Genomic DNA, 24,586 nt, shown 5'->3' with positions numbered 1-24,586 from the left:
ATCATTTAATTGAACTGTATATTTAATTGTTGAAAAAAAAGTTAAACATCTGCCGGTTCAACTCCTCAAATTATACTGTTTTGTAAATTAACGTAAACTATATATATATACATTACTTTTTTTGTGTGTGTTGATCCGTCCAAACGTCACTTTGGACTTTGAGAAAAGTTCCAAGATTTAGATAATGATTTATAAACTATACAACAAAATAACAAATATTTAGAACATCAATAAAATAGATGTTCATTGAGGCCCTTAAACATGTACTAGCTGTTTACAACAGGAAATGTAACCTCTGCTTTTAACCCATCTGGTGCAGGACACACAGAGCAGTGAGCAACCATGTACAGTGCCCGGGAAGCAGATGTTGGGGGAGTAAGGTGCCTTGCTCAGGGGCACTAGACAGGGTAGGGAGAATCCTCTTGGATTTTTGGAAAGATCAATCCAGGTTGGTCTTTCTGTTTTTTCTCTGTGGAGTCGAACCAGAGACAAACCAGAGACCTTTTAATCTCTGGTAGTTCACCCGAAAATGTAAATTCCCCATTATTATTATCATTATTACTATGCCGATAACTTACCAGTAACTGATGACCACTTATTCAGATGTAAAAAACAACTTGACTCCATTCTGCTTCTGTGGTGTCATCCAAGCCCCACCTTCAAACTCGACTCGAAATAGAGTAATTTACACCATGTGTTTGCGTTCACATGACAATCACAGAGGACATTTTGGCTCCAATCACAGTGTAAATGAATCTGTTTCGAGTCGAATTTGAATATCGTTCTTTTTACGTTTGAAGAAATTATCGCCATTTACTTCAATTGTATTGGATTTGGCTGCAACACTGTCTACCCCTGAAACTCCAAATGTATTCTGTGGACTCAAACACTTCACCCACGCCTCCACCGGCATAGTGCTGAGTGCATCATGAGTGCATTTACATTTTTGGGTGAACTGAAACGTAGACTGCTGCAGGTCTAAATAGGTTAGAAAGTGAAAACACAGAAACTTTGTCTCTCTAAGGTCACACTATCAATTATTTAGTTTAGTGTTGTAAAGCTTCCATTTCGTTTTTCTTTTTATCTCCCTGTTTGTCTTAATAAATGACATTAAGGGATGAATTATTTTGTAAAGTTTTCGCTGAAAGATATCATTTTAAACTTTAAATATGGGGTCGTGTTGCTGTGGTAACAAAGCTTTTGTTCTACGTCACTACCGGTAGGAGTCGGGACGCCAGGAAGAAGAACAGAGTGTGCGCCTCGCGATAAAGGAAACGACCAACTTCATTCATTCATTCAACTGTCGGACGAAACTACAGCGTTTACCCACCGCTACATGTTAGCACGCGCACACAGGTAAGCTAACCCGAGCCGTGTAGCCAAGTGAGCTAATGCTAGCCGGCTTGAGAGGTTGCCGCTCGTGCATTGTTGCTAGTCATAGTTAGCCATCCCGTGCTAAAAATATCAACACCAGGGACCGAGTGTCTGCACGGATTCCGTGACATTTAGCCACTGTGTGTGGAAACAAGCAGTGAGCACCACACGCGTGCAACCACGCAGATGTCCCGGTTTGTTCTCTGTGTTTCACTATCAGCTCCTTTTTGCCTGTTTTCCTGACAGCCCCTATGTTCCTCTGCCTCTTCCCCTCTCTGTGCCAGGTGTACGTGTGCGGGTCTGTCACAGTAGCTGGAACACTTGCGTGTGTATAACCAACTCCAGCTGTGTGTGTGTGGGTGTGTGTGCGTGCGTGGGCGTGTGTGTGTGTGTTTATGTGTGTGAAGAGCACGTGCGAGCCATGTCAGTGTCAGTGATCATAAAGTGGGGAGGTCAGGAGTACTCCATCAGCTCTCTGTCTGAGGAGGACACGGTGATGGATCTGAAACAGTCCATCAAGAGCTTGACGGGGGTGCTGCCCGAGAGACAGAAACTACTGGGACTCAAGGTCAAAGGTGAGATGGTCACAAGAGCCGGACATGTGGGGGAACCAGTGTAGATGCCCGATGGTATTCAAACCACGCGGACAAAAACTCTGATTCCCTTTGTAACATTGCATTATATTTAATTTGTTATATGTAAGAATACACAACAAAATCAGCTGATGTGTACGAGCATTTGTCATTTTCTCTGAATCTCTGTCTTCCCTTTCAAATGTTTCTCTCTCTTTTCTTCCCGCAGGTAAACCTGCAGAGGATGAGATGAAGCTTGGCTCTCTGAAGCTGAAGCCTAACACCAAGATCATGATGATGGGTACCCGAGAGGAGAGTCTGGTAGGTGGCAGGTTGACAGAGAAATGAACTGACTCCAAAGTCGCCTGGTTGGGACTGTTACTGAAGAGCTAGTTGCTCTATTGATTGGTCAGATACCTGTGTCACTCACAAATTTGTAGTTTTACCAATGATGGTTAGATTGAGCGGACACATATATGTACATGTGTGTCCGCATTTATTTGTATTCAAAAGTGTGGGTAAGTGTTAAAAATGTACCAAATCTAACATTTATCTTCATTCAGCTCTTAAAAACACACATGCGAAGTGTGAAGCTGATAAGTTTAGTGATTTTTAACATGCAAGCCACATGCAGAGAGACAGATAGATAAAGATTTGTTGAATTATTACATGCATGGTCAAGTAGTTGTAGTGTCGATCTGGCCGGCTGTTGATTAAATTGCCCACGTTAGCCTAATGGGATTCCTAGCCAAACGCTAACCCTTCAACTGTGCATGTGTTTTGTTTTGTTAAGGAAGACGTTTTAGCCCCTCCCCCAGAGAACGATGATGTGGTCAATGATTTTGACATCGAGGAGGAGGTCATTGAAGTGGAGAACAGGTTTGATGTTTTTTTTGTGTGTCTGTTGCTATATAGAGGCTAGATAAAGAGGGTTTGTGTAGGAATACATCATTGTGCGTCTTAGAGAAAATGTTGATCTTTGTCTTTAGAGAGGAGAACTTGGCTAAGATTGCCCGCAGAGTGAAGGACTACAAGGTGGAGGAGATTAACCCTCCCAGAGAAGGGAAGAGGCTTCTGGTACTGGATGTGGATTACACGCTGTTTGGTGAGTAGCTAACATTTGTCTCTTCTGGAATCTGACTGGATCGCTGACTGTATAGCTCACTATAGAAGTGCATTCAAATACTAAGCACTACCGTTTTACTACAGTACAAAACACTTACTTTAATACTGTGTCTCCAGTGTTTTCTCTCTTCATTTCATTGATTTGCTTCTTTAAACTTGAACTCTTTGCATTTATGTTTGTGTTCTATTTGTTTTAGATCACAAGTCGTGTGCAGAGACGGGCCATGAGCTGATGAGGCCATACCTTCACGAGTTCCTGACATCAGCCTACGAGGACTATGATATTGTCATTTGGTGTATGTCTTTGCTATTCTCTTCTAACTTGCATGCATTGCATTCGATGAGATGAGAATATAGTTTTTGAATATCTGTCTATTTCTTATTTTCTTTGTATTTCTTATCAGGAACCATGTAGTGTGTCAGAACAAGCTGCTGAGTAGACATTGTATCACTGGGTATCAGTTCTTGCCCTGTCACCTCACAGTTTCTGCTTTTGGAATAAACAGCTTTTGTTTTCTCTCATCAGCCGCAACAAGTATGAAGTGGATTGATGCCAAAATGAAAGTAAGTATTCCACTTTTTGTTCTTTCTTTGCTTGTTCTCAATAAGGTATTTATCTCTGTACCATTTTTCGTCAAAAGGTGGCAGTGTTCATCCATGTAACCTAAAGTTACCTAATTTGGATTTATAGGTGAAATTAAGATATGTGTGTGTTTGTAGGAGCTGGGAGTGACAGACAACCCCAACTACAAGATTACGTTCATGTTGGATAGTGCTGCCATGATCACAGTACACACCCCTAAGAGAGGGCTTGTAGAGGTAGGTACACACTGCTGACCACAAATTAAAACATTGGCCCGTTTAACACTTAAATATTTGCATTTTAGATATTATTATTTGTACAGCAATACATCACAACACACACCCTTGTGGTATTTTGTTTATCTCTGGATTAAAGTGCTATTGGTGACACAACAGTGTGAGAAAGACAAGTACACTTTTTGAGAGGGTGTGTACTTATTTAGTGTGTTTGATGCCATTCGTGTCTACAGGTGAAGCCCTTGGGAGTGGTATGGGGGAAGTATGGAGAAATTTACAACAGGAAGAACACTATAATGTTTGACGACATCGGAAGAAACTTCCTCATGAACCCACAGAACGGACTGAAGGTGGGTGGCGGACATCATCATTACCAGTTTGACCCTCTCCTTTTCCTCTTCATCCTTGCCAGTGTTTATATGCCTATCATTCTGAAACATCTTTTGTGTGTTTGTTTATTAGATTCGACCCTTCATGAAGGCGCACCTCAACAGGGAGAAAGACAAGGAGCTCTATAAACTCGCTCAATACCTCAAAGAAATTGCCAAGCTTGACGACTTTGCAGGACTCAACCACAAACACTGGGAGAGGTGGGAATACTGGCTAAACAGTGATAAGAACTATTGTATAGTAGTAGTGACATAACATATTTTTCTAGCAGATGTTAAAATTGCCATACTGCCTTACTCAATACTAATAAAAGCACACATGCCAACAGACAGTGACCTTTTTGTGTTTGTTTGTGTGTGTGTAGGTTCCTATCCAAGAGGCAGCAGCATCAATGAGGGGCCACTACATCCTCGACCAAGGCTGGATGCCGCCCTTCATCCAGTTCTCAGGCACATACACACCAACTTGGCTACGACCTAACTCCTTCATTTCAAACCTGAAAACATATCCTGCGGCAACTAACACTCAAATGCTCAGGACTGAGATGGCCTTCCTAAGTTATATATTTGCATGTTAACCATCTCTCCCAGATATTGATTTTTTTCTTTTTTACAAATATTGTTTGCGTTAACTGCAATAACTGCATGGTAACACAAATTACCATTACCACTCACTTACTCCTACTTTGATTAGTTGTCAAAATATATCTTAAATGATACCTGGAAGTATTTCAGATCTTTTTTGAAGGAGACATATTATGCCCAGGTTCAGGTTCGTTACTTGCGACGGGCCCGCGGTGCTCGTTACTTTCCTCAAACTGTCCTTTGCTGCAGCTCTTCTTTTCAGCCTCTGTCTGAAACACTTGGTTTTAGCTCCTGTCTCTATAAGCCCCCCCCCCCCCTCCTGATAAAGCCTACACTCTTACTTTACCAGGGTACAGTGGTGCGTTGCCACCAACAAGCGTTACATCTATGGTAGCTTCAAAGCTCTTTCTTGTGGAAGATAACACAGAGGTGATTGAATAAAGTAAATATCGCTTTGCACATTGTTTACATGCACACAAAAATACGTTGATTAAAGGGAAACCCTGAAAATGCATAATATGTTTCCTTAAAAGATAGGCGTACCTTACTGTCAAAGAAGCCAAGATCCTACCCATCGAATATCCTGAAGTAACTGAGACGCTACATTAAGAAGCTGATAAGTCATTAGAATTGGATGAGAAATTCCACGCCAAGAAATGCACATACCCATAATATATTCAATATCAAGTACGACTTTCACTGCAACAAGTCTGGTATGTCCATGTTGTGAAAGTTGTTGTGAAGAGCTAAAGTCAAAAAATGAAATGGCAGATTGTGTTGCAATCTTTCAAACACTGTAGCCAATTTGACATGTTGTAATACGCAATAATCCTCAAATCTATTGCTGGATTAAAAATTTGAGCTTGAGACTGGTAGTCGCAGCTAACATTCATCAACACAATCGACAGTGATGCACGTTTTGATGGAAAACCTCTGTTGTTTGTTGTTAAATGTGCAGGGGTTGCTGGACACAGGCCTGTGGATTGGATTTCATACATTGAATTAATGAACACAGAGTTTCCACGTAAGGATTAGTTTGCATATTTGCCCAGAATTTGTTTAATGCTTTTCTGCACATGTAATTGTTTTGTCCTGGCTCTGCTGCATTGCTGGACGCACAAACTTGAAGACATGTAGAGGATGAATCCAGTTGGTTTCTGTTCATTTTGTATGTTTTGTTTTATGCAAAATGCACTAGTTGATCTTGTTTAGAGCTTGTATTAATAAGCTGTTTTGGGAAGTACAAGTAATGAATTATGAGAGGATGAGGATTTATGATGAAAAAGAAATGGACAGCACAAAACGTGCATTGAGGTTGTTTTTTTTTTTTGCTTCTAAATGATGGTGTCCGCACACAGAGGGAAGAGGAACAAAACAAGTTCACTTTTAGTTCTTGAGATCGGCCTTTTGGTGTTTTCCTCATCACATCCATTACATCACTGACACCCGGACTGTAAATAAACCAATAAACCTTTTTTTGTACCTAAATTGCCCGAACTGTTCATTGACAATAATTAATAACAGAATATTGCAAAACATTTTAATACAATTAATCCCCACTGAAATACGTTTGAGATGTAACACATAAAAGGCCAAAAGGTGCAGTAAATTATTTGTTCATTCATTTATTAGGAAATGTAGAAAAATAGAAGTTAGAGAGGGTATAGTACAAATAACTGTTTTGACAATAAACTGTATTTCCATACAGACATCAAAAATAAATACTACAAAGGTATACATTCACTAAAAACTGTTTCTGTTGTTTGCTCAAAAAATAAAAAAGGTGTGAAAATGGAAAAAGTTTCTTCTATCCTCATAATAGAAGAATAAAATTCCTTTGCTGTGGCATCGGTCCAGTGAAGAAACTAGCAGGTCGCATTGTGTTTGTTCACTCTGGGGACAGGAAAGGAATTAATAGGATGGATATTTGGATACATATTAAAGTATCAAACAAATAACGTCTCCTTTGGTAACAAAATAATTTCTTGACCCAAGTAAAATACTCACATGCATTGACTCCAGGGGCCCCATGGCCCGTTGGTGTACGTGTCCTGAGCTCGCACACAGAAAACGTATCTCTTGTTGGTTTTGACATTGACTTTGTATTCACTCTTCTCAGTGATGCTCTCCTGCAGGAGAGAGCAAAGAAATGTGTTTAAACTGGAGGTCAGCAAATCCTTTTTTATGATAGCTGAGGGTTAATGGAATCTGTTCTGCATTATGCATGTATCAATTACCATTAGGAACTTTTCAGAGTTACAGGAATGGTGGTTAGCGACCACCTTGACCTGGAACTGCAGTACAAAGAAGGTGCATGGGGTCTCCCAAGTGTCAGGGTAGTTCCAGCTGAATACATTCCCTTCACTGATGCTCAGGTCAGCGAGTTTTGCTGGTCTCACTAAATGGGGTGAGGAGGGACGGTAGAAAAAGGAGGGAAACGGAACAATGAGCAAGAGTTGATTGGATTGCAACCACGGACAGGTCAAGACAGAGGGGAGTGAGGATAGAGACAAATTCTACCACATCTTCTCACTAGAGGGGCACTCACAGAGAACATACAGTACCTCTACAAAGGCTAGCATATCTCTCCCTGTTAAAGTAAGTGAAAAATCTAAAATATAATCCAAAATTGTATGTATAACAGCACATCAATATTATTGGCCTTAATATACCCAATTTTCATAGAGACCAATGAATTTTTTTATCTTGCGATGGTTTAAAAAGTGAAACGAAAAAATCCAATGCCTGATCTGGATCACAACCTAAATTTCATGGCTTCTTCCTTCAGTCACGCAACACTGCTCCACAAAATTCCACACAACTGGTTTGAGTAGTTATTGCGGACTCATGTTAACTGACAAACATACGCTGAGGTAGACACAAGTATTTCCATCACAAAAAAATAAAGCTAACCAAGATCGCCAAACTCTTTTTTTCAGACAGCCGACTTACCGATGTCTCTCAGGAAGAAAACCTTCTCGTAGGCCTCTAAGCGAGAGTCGCTGTGGATGTAGACGGTGAGGGAGATGCGGTGTTGTTCTTCTTTGTACGGGCAGCTGGCGTTGTGACAGTGAACCCCTGATCCGTCAGCGTCTACCTGACACGATAACGTCTCCAAGTGGCTGCGTAAAAAGACAATTTGGTTATTTATGAAACACGATACAATCCTTGACCCAACACTGAATGGCGGATGTGCTCCAGATTAAAGTGACCAGTAGTTGTTTGTGTCCTCACCGTTCTGCCTTCACCAGGAGCACGGCCGCGTTGGGTCTGGATTCTGTTCTTTTCCAGGTGCAGTGGAATACACCTTGATAGTTCGGTGCTGAACAGTGGATGTGACCTGGAGGAACAGAAACACAGTTAGAACTACGAGTCCCCCACTCACTTTCTTGTTAACAATTAATGTCTCTCTTTTTGTGTTTCGGAGCACTTTCTTTTGAAGGCCTCATAATTTCAACATCGGTAAACGATTTGCAAGATTTATCGTTTGGACGTATTCTACATAGTTGCTTTGAGCCAGCCTGACAAAGGGTGGATAACACTGTCCGTTTCAAGGAGGCAAAAGTGTTTTGGAGAAAAAGTGTCACCAATGATATGACGATGGCTGTATAAAGGGTACCCAGTGTTTTACATTTATTATATCAAAAGATAAATTTAAAGAAAACACTAGTTGTTTTCTCTCCAGTATTAATGTTCTGTTTTTCCTTTAGAGCCTTTCTTGCAGTCTTGGCGTTGTTTCATCTTTTTTCCTCTTTCTATTACATTCTCCTCCCTCCATCACTCTTACCCCACGCCCTCCTCTTATCCGGCTTCACTTTACATGTGCTCCGCTGTTCATCTTATCTCTGCTGAGTGTTGACTGCTTGGGGCCACAGCCCTCTATACTTCCGTTTATTTCTCCCCATCTTATCTCTCTGTGACACCATTCTTTATCTCAGCCCTTCAGTGACATCCATCCTACGTCTCTTCCAGTGAAATACCTCTGTCTGGGTCCAGTGACACAACAAATCATTATCTCTGTCCGTTTGTCTTTTCTCAGTGTTCCTGTCTCACTCTCTCCATCGGTCTTATCTTACCTTCATTGGATCTTTCTTCCAGTATGACAGTTCTGTTGTCTGGGTATAGTTGGATCATGATCGTGGTGTGGTTGAGGTATTTTCCATCAGGGCCGAGGTGACAAGTGTAATTTCCTCCGTTCATCTCCTCCACCAGGACTCTGACCTGGTTTCCCTGGAGAGGTGGGTCAAGCTCTTGGCCTGAGACAAGCAAGTGGATCAGTGACACAATAATGGCAACGATTCAAAGTGTCATGAAAACAAAGAAAATGTATTTTACACAATAAAAGCTCATATTTTGGAATGAAAAGTAAAAAAAAACAAACCATCTCAATTGACTCAATAAAATAAATATTTCAGATTTTTTTTTAGAGTAATAGTATCATATCTTGTTGTATAGTATTGTAACATGCTTAGCAGATACATCTGCTTAGCAGATACATTTTTATAGGTGTTAATATAATTTGTGGTAGTACAAGAAGTGTCTGTATTCAAAATGTCATGTAAACAGTTATAACAAACAAGCAATTCTCTCATCTGGCTGAATAAAAACTTTTTATGTCTTAAATATCTACAGGGACGAATATAAGTAGCACTGGTGGTAGTGAAAGTAGAATCCATACTATTAATATAGTAGTTTCTGTGCTATGATTTAAAATGTCAGAACAGCACAGAGAACATTTCTCATCTGACAAAATATTAGTTCATATTCTTTAATAAAATTAAATGTTTTTTGTTTTTTAGATTCATTAGATTTCGTATCATATTGTATCGTAGGTATTATATCCTACATAGCATATTTACACAGGTACTGATAAAAATGCTAGATTGGTGAAAGTATTATCTGTGGTTGTATCAACTGCTGTGTTACCATTTTTCTTCCAGAACACGGTCTGATTTTGATGAGTTTCTCCACATGTCAGAGGGACGTACTTCATGCTTTCCTGGCCATAGGGAACCCTCAGCACCAGAACTGGTGAAATCATACACAAACAGATGAAACACACACACATACACACGGTCGGCTTGAATCATCAATTGCCACCTGTGAGGTGAGTCCAGAAATTGCAAGAAAGCCAAAATATGTTTGGTGAGAGAAAGGAGGTGGCAACCAACCGTTATCCATGAGGGTCTCTATGTTTTCATTGGGGCTATGAGAGGAGGCCCAGCACAGCGCAGAGGACAGGAGCACGAGGAGTAGTGAGATCATCTGGAGGAGATTACTACAAGTTAGTATAGCAAAGGTATAAAAAGGTTTAATCTGTGGTTCGTCCATAAAAAGAGCTGCTACTGCTGCTCTAATGTCCCGAATAGATGAGACTCTTCAATATAGACACCTTTGATTCTTCAATCACAAAATAGAAGTCAAAATCTTCACAAAATTCATTCATATGTGGAATGTAAAAATACTTCTTTTGAAAAATTGAAATACCAAAAGTACTAGTTGAGTGAAAGTATAAAGCATCTCAACAATGTAAATCTCTTCAGACTAATCATTTTAAGATTGTTCTTTTTTCTTCTGTTTAAAAATATAAAGATGCTAATCAAAAATGACTTTTGAAGCTGCTCAGCTCTGCGCTCACTGGTTTTGACATCTACCTGATGGTCCTCATGACTTTTATTTCATTTGACACGCATATGGGATGTGGTTTTGTGCGTATTGGCCTGTGTCATGTGTCGTTGGCGCTCGTGTGAACTCATCGTCCTGACCTGACCTGCCAAGGGACCGCAGAAGCAAATCAGGACTTTGCATCCAATGGTGACATTTATGTTTTAACTCAAAACCGTCTATTTAAAATAATAACACAACTTGTAATTTAAAATACAAGTACATAAAAAGCATTGTGTGTCTCTGCTGAGGGTCCCCCGATCCCAGTACATTTACCAATACAACTTAAGTGTCTTTCTTATGATGCTTTATGGAAATGGTTTCAACAAGACGTTTCTTTTCCTAATTCTGTTTAATGATTATGCCCCTTCTGCTTAATTATCACATGAGCTATGGAAACCTTTTTGTTTTAGACCAACCATGTGTGAGTGCCTTCAGTAAGAAGTAATTATTATGATGCCAGAAACAGGTGTTAGACATTAAGATAAGATCTAAGAATATATTTAGACCAAAGGAATTTGACGAAATATACAAACGACAGGCTGGAGAAAAATGAGTGATTAGATCTTACCTTGACAGCTGGACCTGATCCAACTTTGTTACGCTGGAGATTAAAGCTGTTCTGAGAAGTGAGAGGGATGTGCTGACTGTCTGTTCAGTTCGTCTGCTCCAACTCTGCATGCTGTGTCTTTATTTATGTCCCACACAAAGAGGAACTGGCTTGTGATTGTGTGTATTTGTGTGTGTGTGTGTGTGTGTGTGTGTGTGTGTGTGTGTGTGTGTGTGTGTGTGTGTGTGTGTTTGTGTGTGTGTGTGTCAAATGCTACCTGAGTGCGGGTCTGATGACATAACCACAGGAGAAGCCCAAAAAAAACGATATGAGTCAAACCAAATGCTGAGGAAGAAGAACATTTTCTATCTGACTCGATGTCATCTTTTGTTCAACTTGATTCACTGGGTCATCATGAGTGACGATGACAAAGGTACACGTGACACTTTATTCCACTTTAATATAGTGTGCGTGATTGTGCGCCTATAGTGCGTCAGGACAAAACCTCAGGAAAAAGGGGGAAATAGAAAAGGGACTGAGGCTGTGTATCAGAGGAAACCCCGGGATGTGGTTCTGAAAGTTCTCTGGAAGAAAAACCAGAAAATAAAAGTGTCCATGATGACAACTCATATTGAAATAGTGGGGAAAAAATGTCAAAGATTGAACAAACAACTACTTGTGAATGAGAAGAAATTGTTAATGAGAGGCTGCTGCACGCTTTTCTTTTAGTGTGTAGAATTTCATGTGTACATAGCACATTTGGGAAGATACCTGTAGAGTTATATGATTCATGGAGGAGTTTCCATTATTCTGTTCTCATACAAACACCAACAATTAACCTGTGTAAGTCCGTCGTGGGCCATTTCCACCAAGAGCAAACCTCGAACTTTACAATAGTGATAAAAACTGATTTGTGGGGAAAGGTGATAGATGACTTTATGGTTTCTAACACACTGACCTTTTAAGTGATTCAGATTACGTCGCTCAAAAAACAGAAGTTGCACTGCTTCGTTTGCAACCAGAATCAGAATCTGAATTATTTTTAAAATGCCAAGTATATTTACACATACAGCAAATTGTCTTGGTGTGGTTGGTGCATTGGACATAAAACAACAATATATAAAGTAAGAACAATAAGTTATGGGCACGTGCAGTGATTTGGTTTCAGGATAGTGCCAATAGTATATAAATTACGTATTGGGGGGCATCAGTGTGATGCAGGGGACTTGTTTGTGAGCCCCACTGCCATGGGGAAAAAACTATTCAGGTGGCGCAAGGTTTTGGTGTTGATAGCCTGGAACCTTTTGCCGGATGGGAGTCTCTGAAATAGGTGTTGACTGGGATGGGATGGATCAGCACTGATCTTGCCTGCTCTCTTACTGGTCCTGGAGTGGAACAGGTCTAGGAGAGCCGGCAGGTCGCGGCCGATGACCTTCTCGGCTGACCGAATGATCCGCTGCGGTGTGCCCTTGTCCTTGGCAGTGGAGGCAGCGAACCAGACGGTAATTGATGAGGTGAGGATGGACTCAATGATGGCTGTGCAGAACTCGTCCATGACTTTCTGCGGCATGTTGAATTTCTTCAGCTGCCGCAGGAGGAACATCCTCTGCTGGGCCTTCTTGATGGTGGAGGTGATGTTCTCCGCCCACCTCAGGTCCTGTGCGAACTGTGTTAACTGGGGAGTCGCACATGGTGAGGGGGGCGTATTGGGCTGGGCTCCTCCTGATGCCTGCTACCATCTCTACAGTCTTCAAAGCGTTCAGCTCCAGGTAGTTCCGGCTGCACCAGGAAACCAGGCTGTCAACAACCACTTTGGTATCATGCTCACAAATTAGGGAAAATTGGCAGAAAACCTCTCCTAACACACCTTTTACATTCAGAATGAAACCGTATCCTCTGCTGTCTCATACTGGTGTCAATGGAAGTTTGAGACTTTAACCACGAGCGGGTGCCATGTTCAGGTATTTCCCCAAGAGCCACTGACCTGTTTCATATGGCAGGAGAAACCCAACCTCACACTCTGTCTGTTACTCAGGTGGAGCAGGACCTTTAGCTTTTATTCACCACACATCTCAGTGGGTCACTCCCCACGTTAACAAGGCTCAGTGGACACACGCTCATGAGACTGATGGATAGATAGCTTGTTCACGGGCAGACAGCCTGAAAATCCTTACTCATTCCATCACAGTGCTGAATGACGCAGGTTCTTTTGTTGTCGGGCCGGGAATGCCAGTTGACAGCATTTCTTTCTAACACAATGCCCACAGAGTCGCCGCTTCTCTTTAGAAGAGCTGCTGTGGGAGGGTTTTTTATTAGAAAACTTCCATGTTCTCTTTGTCTGAAAGGAGTAGGTGTAAAACAAGGAAGTGGAAATGAGGCAAGGAGGAAAACAAAGGAAAAGGGAAACAGCTCTACTGAACTGTATTTTTCCATTTAATACGGCAACCTTTTAATCAGCTTTGTCCGTATTAATGACAAATAGCCTACTAAGTTATCACGAGTGTTTATCTATTTCTACAGTTCTGTATAGTTATGTATAAAGGTTAGAAAGAATGCAGGTGAAGTGTCCAACTTCGCACTTCTGCATTACTTTACAATGCTGTTTTTTTTCAGCAAACACTAGTTTAAGGAATTTCTCTGAGGTTTCTATGATTTTTTTCCATTGTTACTAAGGTTTATTTTTTGATAATATAGATTTTTTCTTACTCTTGAGGGCTAAGGGCAGAGGATGTCGCACCTTGTTAAGCCCTATAAGACAAATGTGATTTGTGAATACAGGCTATACAAACACAATTTGATTTAATGACTGATTTCAGTCGATATCAACAATTATTGAAGGAGGTGGTGTGGGTCAGGAAAGGACCCATTAAATCTTGATGTGGATCTGGATGAGAGGTTTTTCATTTTCTCCAACAGTGTGAGATTGTGAGACAAATCTGAATCCAGCTAATTTAAATCTGGTTTAATAGTGACCGTTATTGGGCCTCGGTAGAGTTAGGTGCTCTTCTGATCGATATAATAGTTGATATTGTTCTATTGCTTTGAAACTAGCTGGAGAGGTGATATCAGTTTGACCCCCATGTGCTCAGTGGACGGACTGGTCAGGGAGATATAGTTGGGGAAAGTGGGGAGGCAGTAGCCACAAATAAGAGGGGAAACTCCAGGTAATGACAAAGTTGTGTTGTTTAGATTTATTGGGTTGCTGACATGACAAATGTTGGGTATAGTTTCAGGACTTGGAAAGAGCTGAGATCGTATGTAAAACACTGTATAGTCTATTTTAACAGTGAATGTCGGCCGTAAACAGGCTTTATTTCAAAACAGGAAAGTATTCAAAGATCAGACAGAGATCGAGGATTAGAAACAATGATCAATTTTAATTAAAAACAGTCTATTTTTAATCAAAATATGTAACTGTGTTTCTGATGTCCATCCTTTACCCACATGAAGAAGTGTGGTTGTGTCTTGATCATATATGAACATTCACACACACACACACTCACACACACATGCGCGCGCACACAAACATGGGCTGACTACTTAATGTTTATTACATGATTCCTCTGATTGTACTGTGAAGCAGAGTGAAGCGGCAGCTTGGTAAAACATCCTGTCACAACCTCGGACACATCTGTTTGCTAACTAGATAGAGCAATAGAATACTTTTCTTTACAGCCGTTAGCATTCTCAATTCTTCCCCGGGAGATGAAACGTTCGATTTGATTCACATATATTTAAGTATTGACCTGAATAACTGATTGTTAAAGTATCTTTACCCCTCTTCTTTCTGAAGTGAATTTAAATGTCTGCAATGAAGATGTATGTTCAACGTGATGCAGAGTCAGAAACAGCTTTGCCAGAGTGCACAACGTGAATGGAAACCGGAACACAGAAACAATTTGGACATCAGCGTCGCTAAGACAACCTCATCAGTCGCCTGACGAGACGTTCTTCTTGTTGTTTGGTTTCCATAGGAACAGTTAAAAAGACTTCAAAAAGGTCAAAATTTCAATGTGTAAAAAACAAAAGGAAGAGTCTTTTTCTCGAGTCAAGGTTCCTGTTGCTCCAGCAGACTGCTGACCTCTGCCCAAACAGAGCCCAAACAGAAGAGGAAGAGGAAGGAGAGGAGAGGGCAGAAGAGAAGAGAAGAGTGCAAACCAAAAGAGAAATGTTAAATATCTTTCTTTCTTATATCTCCCTTGTTATCCTCCTTTTTTTTTTATACTGCCAGACAGCTGGTATGCCCCCCCCCTGACCGGTTTGGGGAATCAATTCTCCACTGGTGTGGGCTCTTGAGGCAGTGCAGCCACTCCCACCGAGCCAGAGGCTTCTTGCACATGTCCCGCTGGAGTGACCGGCTCAGGCTCTGGCTCTTGCGGCGGCTGGCTGAGGATGACCTGCACCACGTAGTCCCTGGAGATGTTGAGTTGGTCCAAGCGCAGTCTGTCCGTCAGTGGCCGACCTGAGAAAAACCAACGCTGGGTTGCAGATGGCACACCCTCTTGGCTCTGTAGACGCCGCTTCATCATGCCCACCGTGTCCGTGGAGCGCACCGCCAGCCGGAGGTCGCGACCCGTTGACAGCCGCAGCCGAAGCTGGCACTCCCCTCCCGAGCCGGGGTCACCGGCGACACCCGAGGACGGGTCTGCGGCCCCTGAGTCTGGATCTGAACCGTCTGGGTCATCAGAGCGCTCCTCGATCATGTTGACGGGGGGAGAGAGGCAGTAGACCGGCAACTGGTATCGATTCCCCAGTTCATCGTAACATTCTGTCAGAGCTCCTGGAAGAAAGGAGAAAAAGTGTCAACCCTGAATTCAAAAGAGAGCTTTCATAATCTTTGTTACCATCACGTATGAAAATGCTTCAGTGAGACAGGGGTCGGCCCCACAACACTCAACCCTGACAAACAAGGCTATTTTAATGGTTTGCTCAATCACTATTTCACAGTAAAACAAGTCAAACATTGACAGCTTGCAGAATCCAATTTGCTGTAATGATCCACTGTAGTTTTATGGATGGCCATCGTTACTACAGAAACCATGTATACAGGTTTTTTTTAAGGGTAAAAGATTAATCATTACACCTTGCCTTAACCAAGCTTAATAACATTTTGGCACAATATTGCTGCATTTAAATAAATGTGTTATGACGGATATTTTCATTATTGCTCTCCTTAACTGAAAGGGAAAATCTCACATCATTATTCCGCCTAAGGAAGCCAAAAATACAGTTCACATACCTCTATAGTAAATGGAATACAGAAACGAGAGTAGGATTCAGAGATAACAGACTGTTTGTGATGATCAGAAAGTGAAAGCAGGAGGGAATGTCATCCTCGTGCTGGAGTGTGGTATTAGAAGCCATTGTGTCAGAGTGAAATCGGTGGAGAGACGGGGAAATAAGCTGTAGTGAAGAGGTCAAACCATTCCGCAAACAGAAACTTAACACTGTGGTATTAGCTAGGGGGGAACCCAGGGGTCTACAAGGGGAATTTCACTTCTGCTTATTATTGTCATGTTATTTTATTGAGGTTATTGTGTTTTGTAATGTGAGGATTACCTGCCCTCGTTTTTAGAGTAATCCAAAGAGAAAGTTTTTTTAATTTCTTTTGTGAACAACACCTGAAAGGTCACTGTGCAGCTTATTTTGATTTATGACTTAAACTGAAACAATCCACTTGACATTATCTCTATTTTGTAAGACTGAGATGAGTGAGCGGAGGCCCTCGTCGTGTCGGCGTTTGCTGTGGTCAAGGAGAGTACGTTGAGGCTAAAGTGAACTTCTTGTAAGGCCTGGAACTGTTTCTGTTTATCCAATTTACAATATTCAGATTAAAGGGTTACACATGTGTGAAAGTGTTTAACAGTAAGGTTTTTCAAACCAAATATAATGTTAAATAATGGTTTTCATGACATTATCAGGTTTGGTATAATTACATTACACAATTTAAGTGACATTTACACATGCCAATCATAGGTCATAACATTGGTGAATCTGGGTGTATAAGAAAAGCCAGAAGTGCTACTAGATGAAGAGCAGTTTCACCACAACACACCTAACCTAATAAAGCCCTGGCATACCAACGTGGTGACATAATTGATAACCACCTTTTATAAACAAATTAAAGATCTCTGTGTATCACACTAGTTTTTGTTCCAGTTGGCCCCACCTCAGTGTTTATCCTTGAGCTGTAGAATGCTAATGGTTTCAATGTGATGCTGATGCTTTTGGTTGTGGGATTTCATTACAAAACAAGAATTCAGCCGACAAATCCACTTTAAAATGTTATTACCATAGCTAGAAAACACATGTTTATATGAAAACGTCTCTTTGCTGCACTGCTGTTTTGCATAGCCACCCAAAAGTTGCATGACTACAGAATATTATTATACAGTGCATACACTGGCATGAGTCTGTGAACATGTTTTTATTCCATTCACTTTTAGCATTGTCACTGGTTATGTTAGCACACAGTTATGCCAAACCACAGCCTCGCTTTTGACAAATGGAGAAAGTTGAGCAGTATAGTGGTTCTTAGACGAGCACATGACTTTCCACAGTAGTTTTCAACATAGGTTTTTGTCTTTGTAGCATTGTTTAAATTGTGATCTGGTTAGTTTTTGTTTCACTTTCCAATTTAAAGAGCTACCTAAATAATTATATATGACATACATACCTTCTGTTGTTCTCAAATATATGGGCTGCGTCTTCACCTATACTTACTGAATGATATATTTCATTAATGTAATTGCCAGTCATATCATTATGGGTTTACAACCAGCAACTTCAGTAGGGAACCTAAAGGGCCGTCTAGCTCTTAGTATGTCCAATTACTGGTGCCCCATTGTGCATATAATGTCCTGATTTGTATCTTTTTCTATACAGTATACTCCCTTAGCCTCAATGGATAATTGCATTTACCTTCCAAATAGGCTATGTTATGCATCTCATGGCTTCATAGTGCCGCTCTGTTCACACTTGACATTCTTTGCCCACCCCCCTCAGATCTAAACTGATCTTGTACATGGCCTCTCTGGAATACAACTGAATCTGAAAATTCATTGAAGCGACACAAAAACACTAGTTTCCCCTGATTCTTTCAACCAACTATTCAGCAATAAACTCTAATAAAAGCTTGATCACAGTTATTATTACCTACGTATTAACATTTAAATAATATCTCCATTATCTGTCAAGAGTTTTTCATTGGCTACGGTGGTGGAGTGTGTGTCGATAAGGAATAATCAATCCAAACTATAATGGTGACATAAAAAAGAGGGAAATACAAAAATAAATAATAAGATCTGCACCCAGCCCGTCCCTGACCTCTGGTGTTAAACACAAACAGGGCGAGGCGTAAAACTGTGAGGGTTAAAAAAAAAAAAAAGTGATTTGACTGCTGTTTGTATTGCAGTCTCAGATGAGTGCAGCGGTGACATCAGGTCTGGGGAATCTACAGCTGCATCCCAGCATGATCTGATCTGAACCGGTTAATCTACAGAGGAATGGAGAAGGCAAGACCCTGCCTATGTTTACAGGCACAAAAATACTTTTAGCTGCTCGGAAATCAGATCCCGGTAAAGCTGTTTTGGCATCTTAGGAGCTTTAGTTTCAGTGTAACTATTAACCCACTAACAGAACAATTATCTGCCCCCCTGATGTCCAACAGGGGTATGCACAAATAAGTAAGAGGAATCACCAGCTAGTTCCTCCTTGAATTCCCATAAACATAAATTAATTAATTAATTAAAATTAAAATTAATTAATTAAAATCCCATAAAGGCACCATCTTATTTATTGACTTCAAATATACTGTAACCATCCTGCTCTTTTTAGGGGATAATGGTTATAGCTCCATTAAATGTATGTTAACATCACGTTTTCACCCTTGTTGATTTGTTTGTCAGTGGGATTACGCAAAACTTGCTGAACGTATTTCCATGAAACTTGGGGGGAGGATGGGACATAGTCCAAAAAAGAACCCATTACATTTTGGCATAGATTCTGACAAAGGGTGGGACCTAGGATCTTTCATCACTCGTTTCACATGTTGACATTGGGTGTTTTTTGTTGTGGTTGTGGTTGTGGTTGTTTTTTTGTTTTAATTAATTGGATTTTGATGAAAGAAAATCTGGCATATTCAGTGGACTAACATCCATTTGTGTCCGCACTATGGTGTGGCTTAATAGAATGTCAGAGGTCTGTTGGGTCTTGGTTTCAGCCAACTTTTAAAATTATAAAGAATTTATCATCAATTTCAAATTCCTCTTATGACTCTATCAAATACATTAAAATAAGAGGGAAACTGAGGATGCATTCTGGAAAAACATGACACCTTCCATAACTCACAAGGACAACACATCAACATTACCCTTTCCATTTCTCAGCTGAGGTAATACGACTCTGTGGTAATGTGAATAAAGACGATGATGCACATCCGCAAAAATGGAAGCCGCAGGAGCTTATAATTACCATGCGAGTTGTTAGACTTCCTGAATCCAAGCCATATCACTTTAACTGATTTATTCTGTGTGAATGCTTGAGTATTCTTTACTCTACGTTGGCGAGTGATTACTTCATTAAATCTTCTTTCAAAAGACCAAGGACCCTCCAAGTTTCATTTATTATTTATTGATTCCTTTCTCCTGTTCTCCCTAATGGCAGAAGACTAAACACTAAACTCTGTGGCGACTGAGATACACTAAGAGGTTCTTTGAATCCTTTTAGCTGCAGGCTGAATGCCTTATAATTCAGTGCTAATTCACTAAAAAGATTATTATTTTACAAGACAGTAAAAATTATAGAACAGAATCCACTGACACAAGCAGAGATGAACAGATATATGTTCCAACGTTTACCTGTTTATGAAACTCGACACTTGAAACCACAGAGGCTGTTTAAGACACTTCCTGGGGAAGCTTGACTACACGCTTTAGCTTCTCGTTTCTCAAAACCTTAAAAGTGGAGAGCTGGTTTTCAATACCCCGCCGACCAGTGGTAAGAGCTGCTGTGGTAAAAAATGACCTGGCAAAGCCACCTCAAAATGTTTGCCGTTCTTATTGAAGTTATGTTAGCTTGATGGATGTTATTCCAAGTAATCTAAAGAAGTTAATTGACATCTCGCTGCCTAATCCAGACATTGATATAAATTCAGCCTACAGCTGCTTTATCGTGGGGTTTGTAAACACTTTTTAAGCTACAAAGACATGGAAGCTTTTAAAAAAAAAACGTCTCGGAATGAAACTGAAGCACAGATTAGACTGTTAAAGGCAACACACCTTCTGTGCAGTTGTAACATCCTGATTTATTTTCCATCTTCAACATCTAGAATCCAATATATGTGAGTGTTTAGCAGATGAGGTGGCAGTTACTTCGAAATGTCCCTGCCAACTTGAATACCACTAAGAAGAGTATATACCTCCGTCAAGGCCCAAAAGCCCCCTCATGAAACCACATTTAAATTCACTAGATCTCGATTTTTATAAATTTAGAGTTTTTCATAAATATCTGATATTATTCATCAAGATCCATTCACCATTCTGTGAGAAGACAATCTAAATAAATACCCTAAACAGTGGGACAGAGGCAATTCAACAAATATATACAGGTAAAATAAATTGTATTAACAGATTTTCTATAAACTAGCCCAACAATTAACATCTGCAACGCTCTGAAATTCTCTAACGCTGAGCTCATGGGTTTTTCTTGGGAGGAGGGTGTTAGTTCAAATTCTTTTGAGTTTGGTAATCAACTCCAATATCCTGCACAGAGTCCACCCAACTGATATTTGATGGAGAGTAAAACAAACACTGTCTGCTGTGTATCAATTGCCACTGTGTAAAATGTGTGTTACCGTGCGGCAGTGTGATGCTGGCCCCGTCGAGGATGGCCTGAGCCAGCAGGTGGTCACTGCTCTCAAAGGCGCTGGCGGCAGCCCGCAGCGCATCCCAGATCTCCTTCCGGCCCTCGAACGCTGGCGCAGTATCCCAGAACTCATCTCTCTTGCTGCGCAGCTGGCCTTCAGTCATCGGGTAGTCACTTTTCCATTTAGGCCGCTCTCTCTTCAGGGGCTGGTTACGCCCTAGAGCCACTGGGAGGGTGGGAGGGAGGGATGGAGAGGAAAGAAAGCAAAGGCAAAAGCAGGAGGGCAAGAGAGAAAAAGACACAGAATGAAAGTGAGGGTGGGATGATAAGAGGGAGGTGAAGAAAGAAAAACATGGGAGGGGAGGATAACCAAGATAAGTAAATAAGTATGGATGTAGGGAGGAGAAATTAGACAGACGTGAAATGGAAGATGACAGAAAGAGAAAGGGCATTCAAATGACAAGTAGGGATGGAGGACAAAGAGAAGAGGAATAATGAGAATTGGGATTTATCTTAGTTTTTTAGGATGTACATAACTAAGTTAAAATAACAGATTGACAGATTAAAACACACCCACACAAGTGTTCCGTTACAAATCCCTATATGTCAGCAGGCTTCCAACATCTGCAATATGAACAACACCATCTGGATCACCACCGAAGGGGACAACAGGTACGGGACAAAGTGTAGTGTGTGTAGTTTGTGTCGTGTGTGTGCAGAATGTGTTTGTTGGTGCAACACAAGAGACAGAGGAGAGGAGAGGAAAGACATGGATGACGGATCGAGGTGTTGAGTTACACCTGCTGCTGGTACACATGCACGCTGATGATCACAAGGTGTGGGCTGATAACACCAACCTTCAACTGACTGTTTGTAGTAAATAAGACCTCTAACTGTTTACACTCACTTTATCTTAATCCCCATTTGGGCCCATTTGTATAACGATGTATTGCACCTGAATAGCCTGCAAGGGCTAGACACTGTTTAGGGACAGTAAGTAAAATAAGTCCTTGGTTAACAAAGAAGAATTAGGATTAGACTTGAATAGCACACAAGGGGAGAAACACAGGTGTATCAGCATTAAACTCAAATGGATGAAACATTAATCCTCTTACTGGTTCAAATGAAAACGGATTATGAATATTGAAGTATTCTGAAGCTGCATACACTTTAGTCACAGTGATCTGCCTGTATTAGTACCACCCTGACTGCACACACACACATTCATACTCCTGCACTACCTTACTTTCGAGGTCTGTCTGCCCAAAAATCTACAAATTTACCTTTAAACATCAGTGTAGTTGGCTGTTTTTAAGTAGTTCCCAGGAATTCTTAGGAGATAGATTTGGCAAACCTTGTGTAGTCATTTTAAACCAAATTTGCTTGAACTGGGTAAAGCTGGTTAAGACACCTGCTTTGGGGAAAGCAGAATGTGTTTAGATCTAATTGCCTTGTCTCTGTCAGCATAAAGCGAGGGGTCAAGTACCAGCTGTTTGGTTGCATCTGTTTATAACACAGCACGAGCTCTTGTTGAGACACACTTCACTGGGATTGCTGGAACCTGTGAAGTCGGACAACTAGACAAGCAGGAAGTCTGGGAGACGCAAAAAATAACGACATGAAGGAAAACAGACCTTGGTATGTGGGCAGTCCCAAGCCCCCGACCCAGATCTCTAGATCTAAACATAATATCCAGCCTATTTCTATCCAGCTACCTTTATGCATGAATCTTTCCGACATCGTCAGTGTCACATGGAGGCAAAACAAGCGAACAAGAGACCTAATGTAATGCTTAATGATTGTTTTAACCACTGACTGTAAAGATGGAAGGTGGATGTCTCCACTTCCTGCCACTATCAATAAATAATTTCCCAGATATGAACCTTAGAGCTTGAGCATTAGGAGCTATAGTCTGTAGTGAGGTCCTGTCCACACACAAAAACATAATGTTTATGACCTTGTTTCAAGTCGAATTTAAATGACGGGGCTTACGGAAACTTTTTTTTTAAAGTGTAACCCCTCCATCGACACAGTTGTGCATAGATAATGAGTGGATTTTCACTTCTGGGTGAACTATCTCTTTACTATGGAGGAGGTTGGCGTCATAACCTTTGAATGCAGCCAGCTACCAGGTGGCGATCCAGACACTTTGGCTTCACTTTTGGGAGCCTGCATGTCATCCATCTTTAAATAGTCTACAGTATTAAACACAAACCCAATTTATCATGCCACCAGAAATCAATTTAAAACGAAAATAAACATTAAACCCTATTTGAATCCACTGTAAGAGTCACTGCTTGAGTTATTACACCCCAGGGCTTCACTGATTCCATGCAGGGCTGATTATTGATCGATTAATTGAATACACTAAGTTTTCCTTGCAGCATGGAGCCCAATGCTCTCAGGCCTTGTTCCCACATCGTCACCACAGTGTTTAGAGCTCACTCCCTTCTAGATCAAGCTGCAGCAGCCTGCACGTTTCTACACTTTCCATCAGTAATCCCGCTCCCGCATGTCACTCGCACCGATCAGCCGGAGACAACAAAGGCCAAGCATCAGTCTCAGCGCGTGCGAGCAGACGCGGGGGTCGACACCCGCCGGAGATCAGACTGTCCCTCTCACTGCCTGCGAGCCCCGACCGTCTGTGACCAATATGTGCAATTCAGCGGCGCTAGCAGGCTACCCAGGCTAGGCTTTAGCCCGGGCTAGCTCGGCACAACGGCAAAAAGAACAAAGGGAGGCAGCGTCGCAGAGTAAACACCCCCCCCCCCCCCCCAGTCTGACAGGCGTCGCTCCGGGGCCTCCGGCTTGCGGAGTGAACGGTGCCCCGGGAGGGCGGCGGGCTCTGCGGGCTCTGTCTCCGGCTCTGTCTGGCTCGGGTTGAGGGGAAGGGAAGAGCGACCCCCTCCTCCTCCACCTCCACCTCCTACACCACAGCAGCGGCCAGGCAGGACAACATGCAGACAAGCCTAGAGGAAGCGAACCCTCCACTCCCCTCACCCAACCCCCGCCCCCTAAAAAAGACCCGTAAGTTACCTCCGGTGCCGTCCGAGTTCTCGTTCAAGCTGCCCGAGGAGTCGTGGTGGCTCCCGACACAGCCACCCATGGATGTTTCGGCGGAGCAGCCCGGGCTAGGTAGCTCACCCCCCGGCCCACAGCTAGAGCTACATCCAGCGAGCCCCCCTCCTCTCTCTCTCTCTCTCTCTCTCTCTCTTTCCTTTTCCCCCTCTCTTCCCTCCCTCTTCCCTTACCTCCTTTTTCCTTTCTCCTCGTTCCCTCCCCTCGCTTCGAGAGAGAGAGAGAGAGAGAGAGAGAGAGAGAGAGAGAGAGAGAGAGAGAGAGAGAGAGAGAGAGAGAGAGAGAGAGAGAGAGAGAGAGAGAGAGAGAGAGAGAGAGAGAGAGAGAGAGAGAGAGAGAGAGAGAGAGATTTGATTTTTCAAGCCACTTTTATTTACTCAGTTTTCAAAAACACAAGTTACATCAACATAAAAACAATATTCAATCCAAAATATGACCAAACACCAGCTTATCTATTGTCACAGAACATAAAACCTGCTTGAGGCACCACATCTTCTCAAAATCTTCTACATTATTTGACAAAATAAAGAAAGAAAAATCAGTTTTCAGCCTCGCCTTTAACATTT

The 24,586-nt window shown here is 41.6% G+C and overlaps 3 protein-coding genes across 3 annotated transcripts; 1 reads left to right on the top strand and 2 right to left on the bottom strand.

The window, feature by feature from the left end:
• The first annotated feature begins 1,219 nt into the window (after positions 1-1,219).
• Positions 1,220-6,496, top strand: ublcp1 (ubiquitin-like domain containing CTD phosphatase 1). The gene is made up of 11 exons (XM_062405649.1): positions 1,220-1,356; positions 1,659-1,949; positions 2,176-2,267; positions 2,740-2,825; positions 2,936-3,051; positions 3,269-3,367; positions 3,598-3,635; positions 3,792-3,890; positions 4,124-4,240; positions 4,353-4,480; positions 4,645-6,496. Exons 2-11 carry the CDS (start codon positions 1,796-1,798, stop codon positions 4,673-4,675), a joined length of 960 nt encoding a protein of 319 aa, XP_062261633.1. The 5' UTR covers positions 1,220-1,356; positions 1,659-1,795; the 3' UTR covers positions 4,676-6,496.
• A 120-nt stretch (positions 6,497-6,616) lies between these two features.
• Positions 6,617-11,167, bottom strand: il12bb (interleukin 12B, b). Its single transcript, XM_062405648.1, has 9 exons — positions 11,100-11,167; positions 10,036-10,129; positions 9,791-9,892; positions 8,941-9,120; positions 8,099-8,204; positions 7,817-7,986; positions 7,102-7,262; positions 6,872-6,993; positions 6,617-6,757 (listed from the first exon to the last, which is right to left on the bottom strand). Exons 2-9 carry the CDS (start codon positions 10,127-10,129, stop codon positions 6,730-6,732), a joined length of 963 nt encoding a protein of 320 aa, XP_062261632.1. The 5' UTR covers positions 11,100-11,167; the 3' UTR covers positions 6,617-6,729.
• Positions 11,168-14,243: 3,076 nt separating this feature from the next.
• On the bottom strand, positions 14,244-24,200 carry ubtd2 (ubiquitin domain containing 2). Its single transcript, XM_062406846.1, has 3 exons — positions 23,979-24,200; positions 20,932-21,168; positions 14,244-15,858 (listed from the first exon to the last, which is right to left on the bottom strand). Exons 1-3 carry the CDS (start codon positions 24,046-24,048, stop codon positions 15,347-15,349), a joined length of 819 nt encoding a protein of 272 aa, XP_062262830.1. The 5' UTR covers positions 24,049-24,200; the 3' UTR covers positions 14,244-15,346.
• Between the last annotated feature and the right edge of the window lie 386 nt (positions 24,201-24,586).

The sequence above is a fragment of the Platichthys flesus genome, chromosome 15 (assembly GCF_949316205.1).
Source record: "Platichthys flesus chromosome 15, fPlaFle2.1, whole genome shotgun sequence".
NCBI classification, from domain to species: Eukaryota; Metazoa; Chordata; class Actinopteri; order Pleuronectiformes; family Pleuronectidae; genus Platichthys; species Platichthys flesus.
This window is presented reverse-complemented; position numbering and strand designations above follow the sequence as displayed.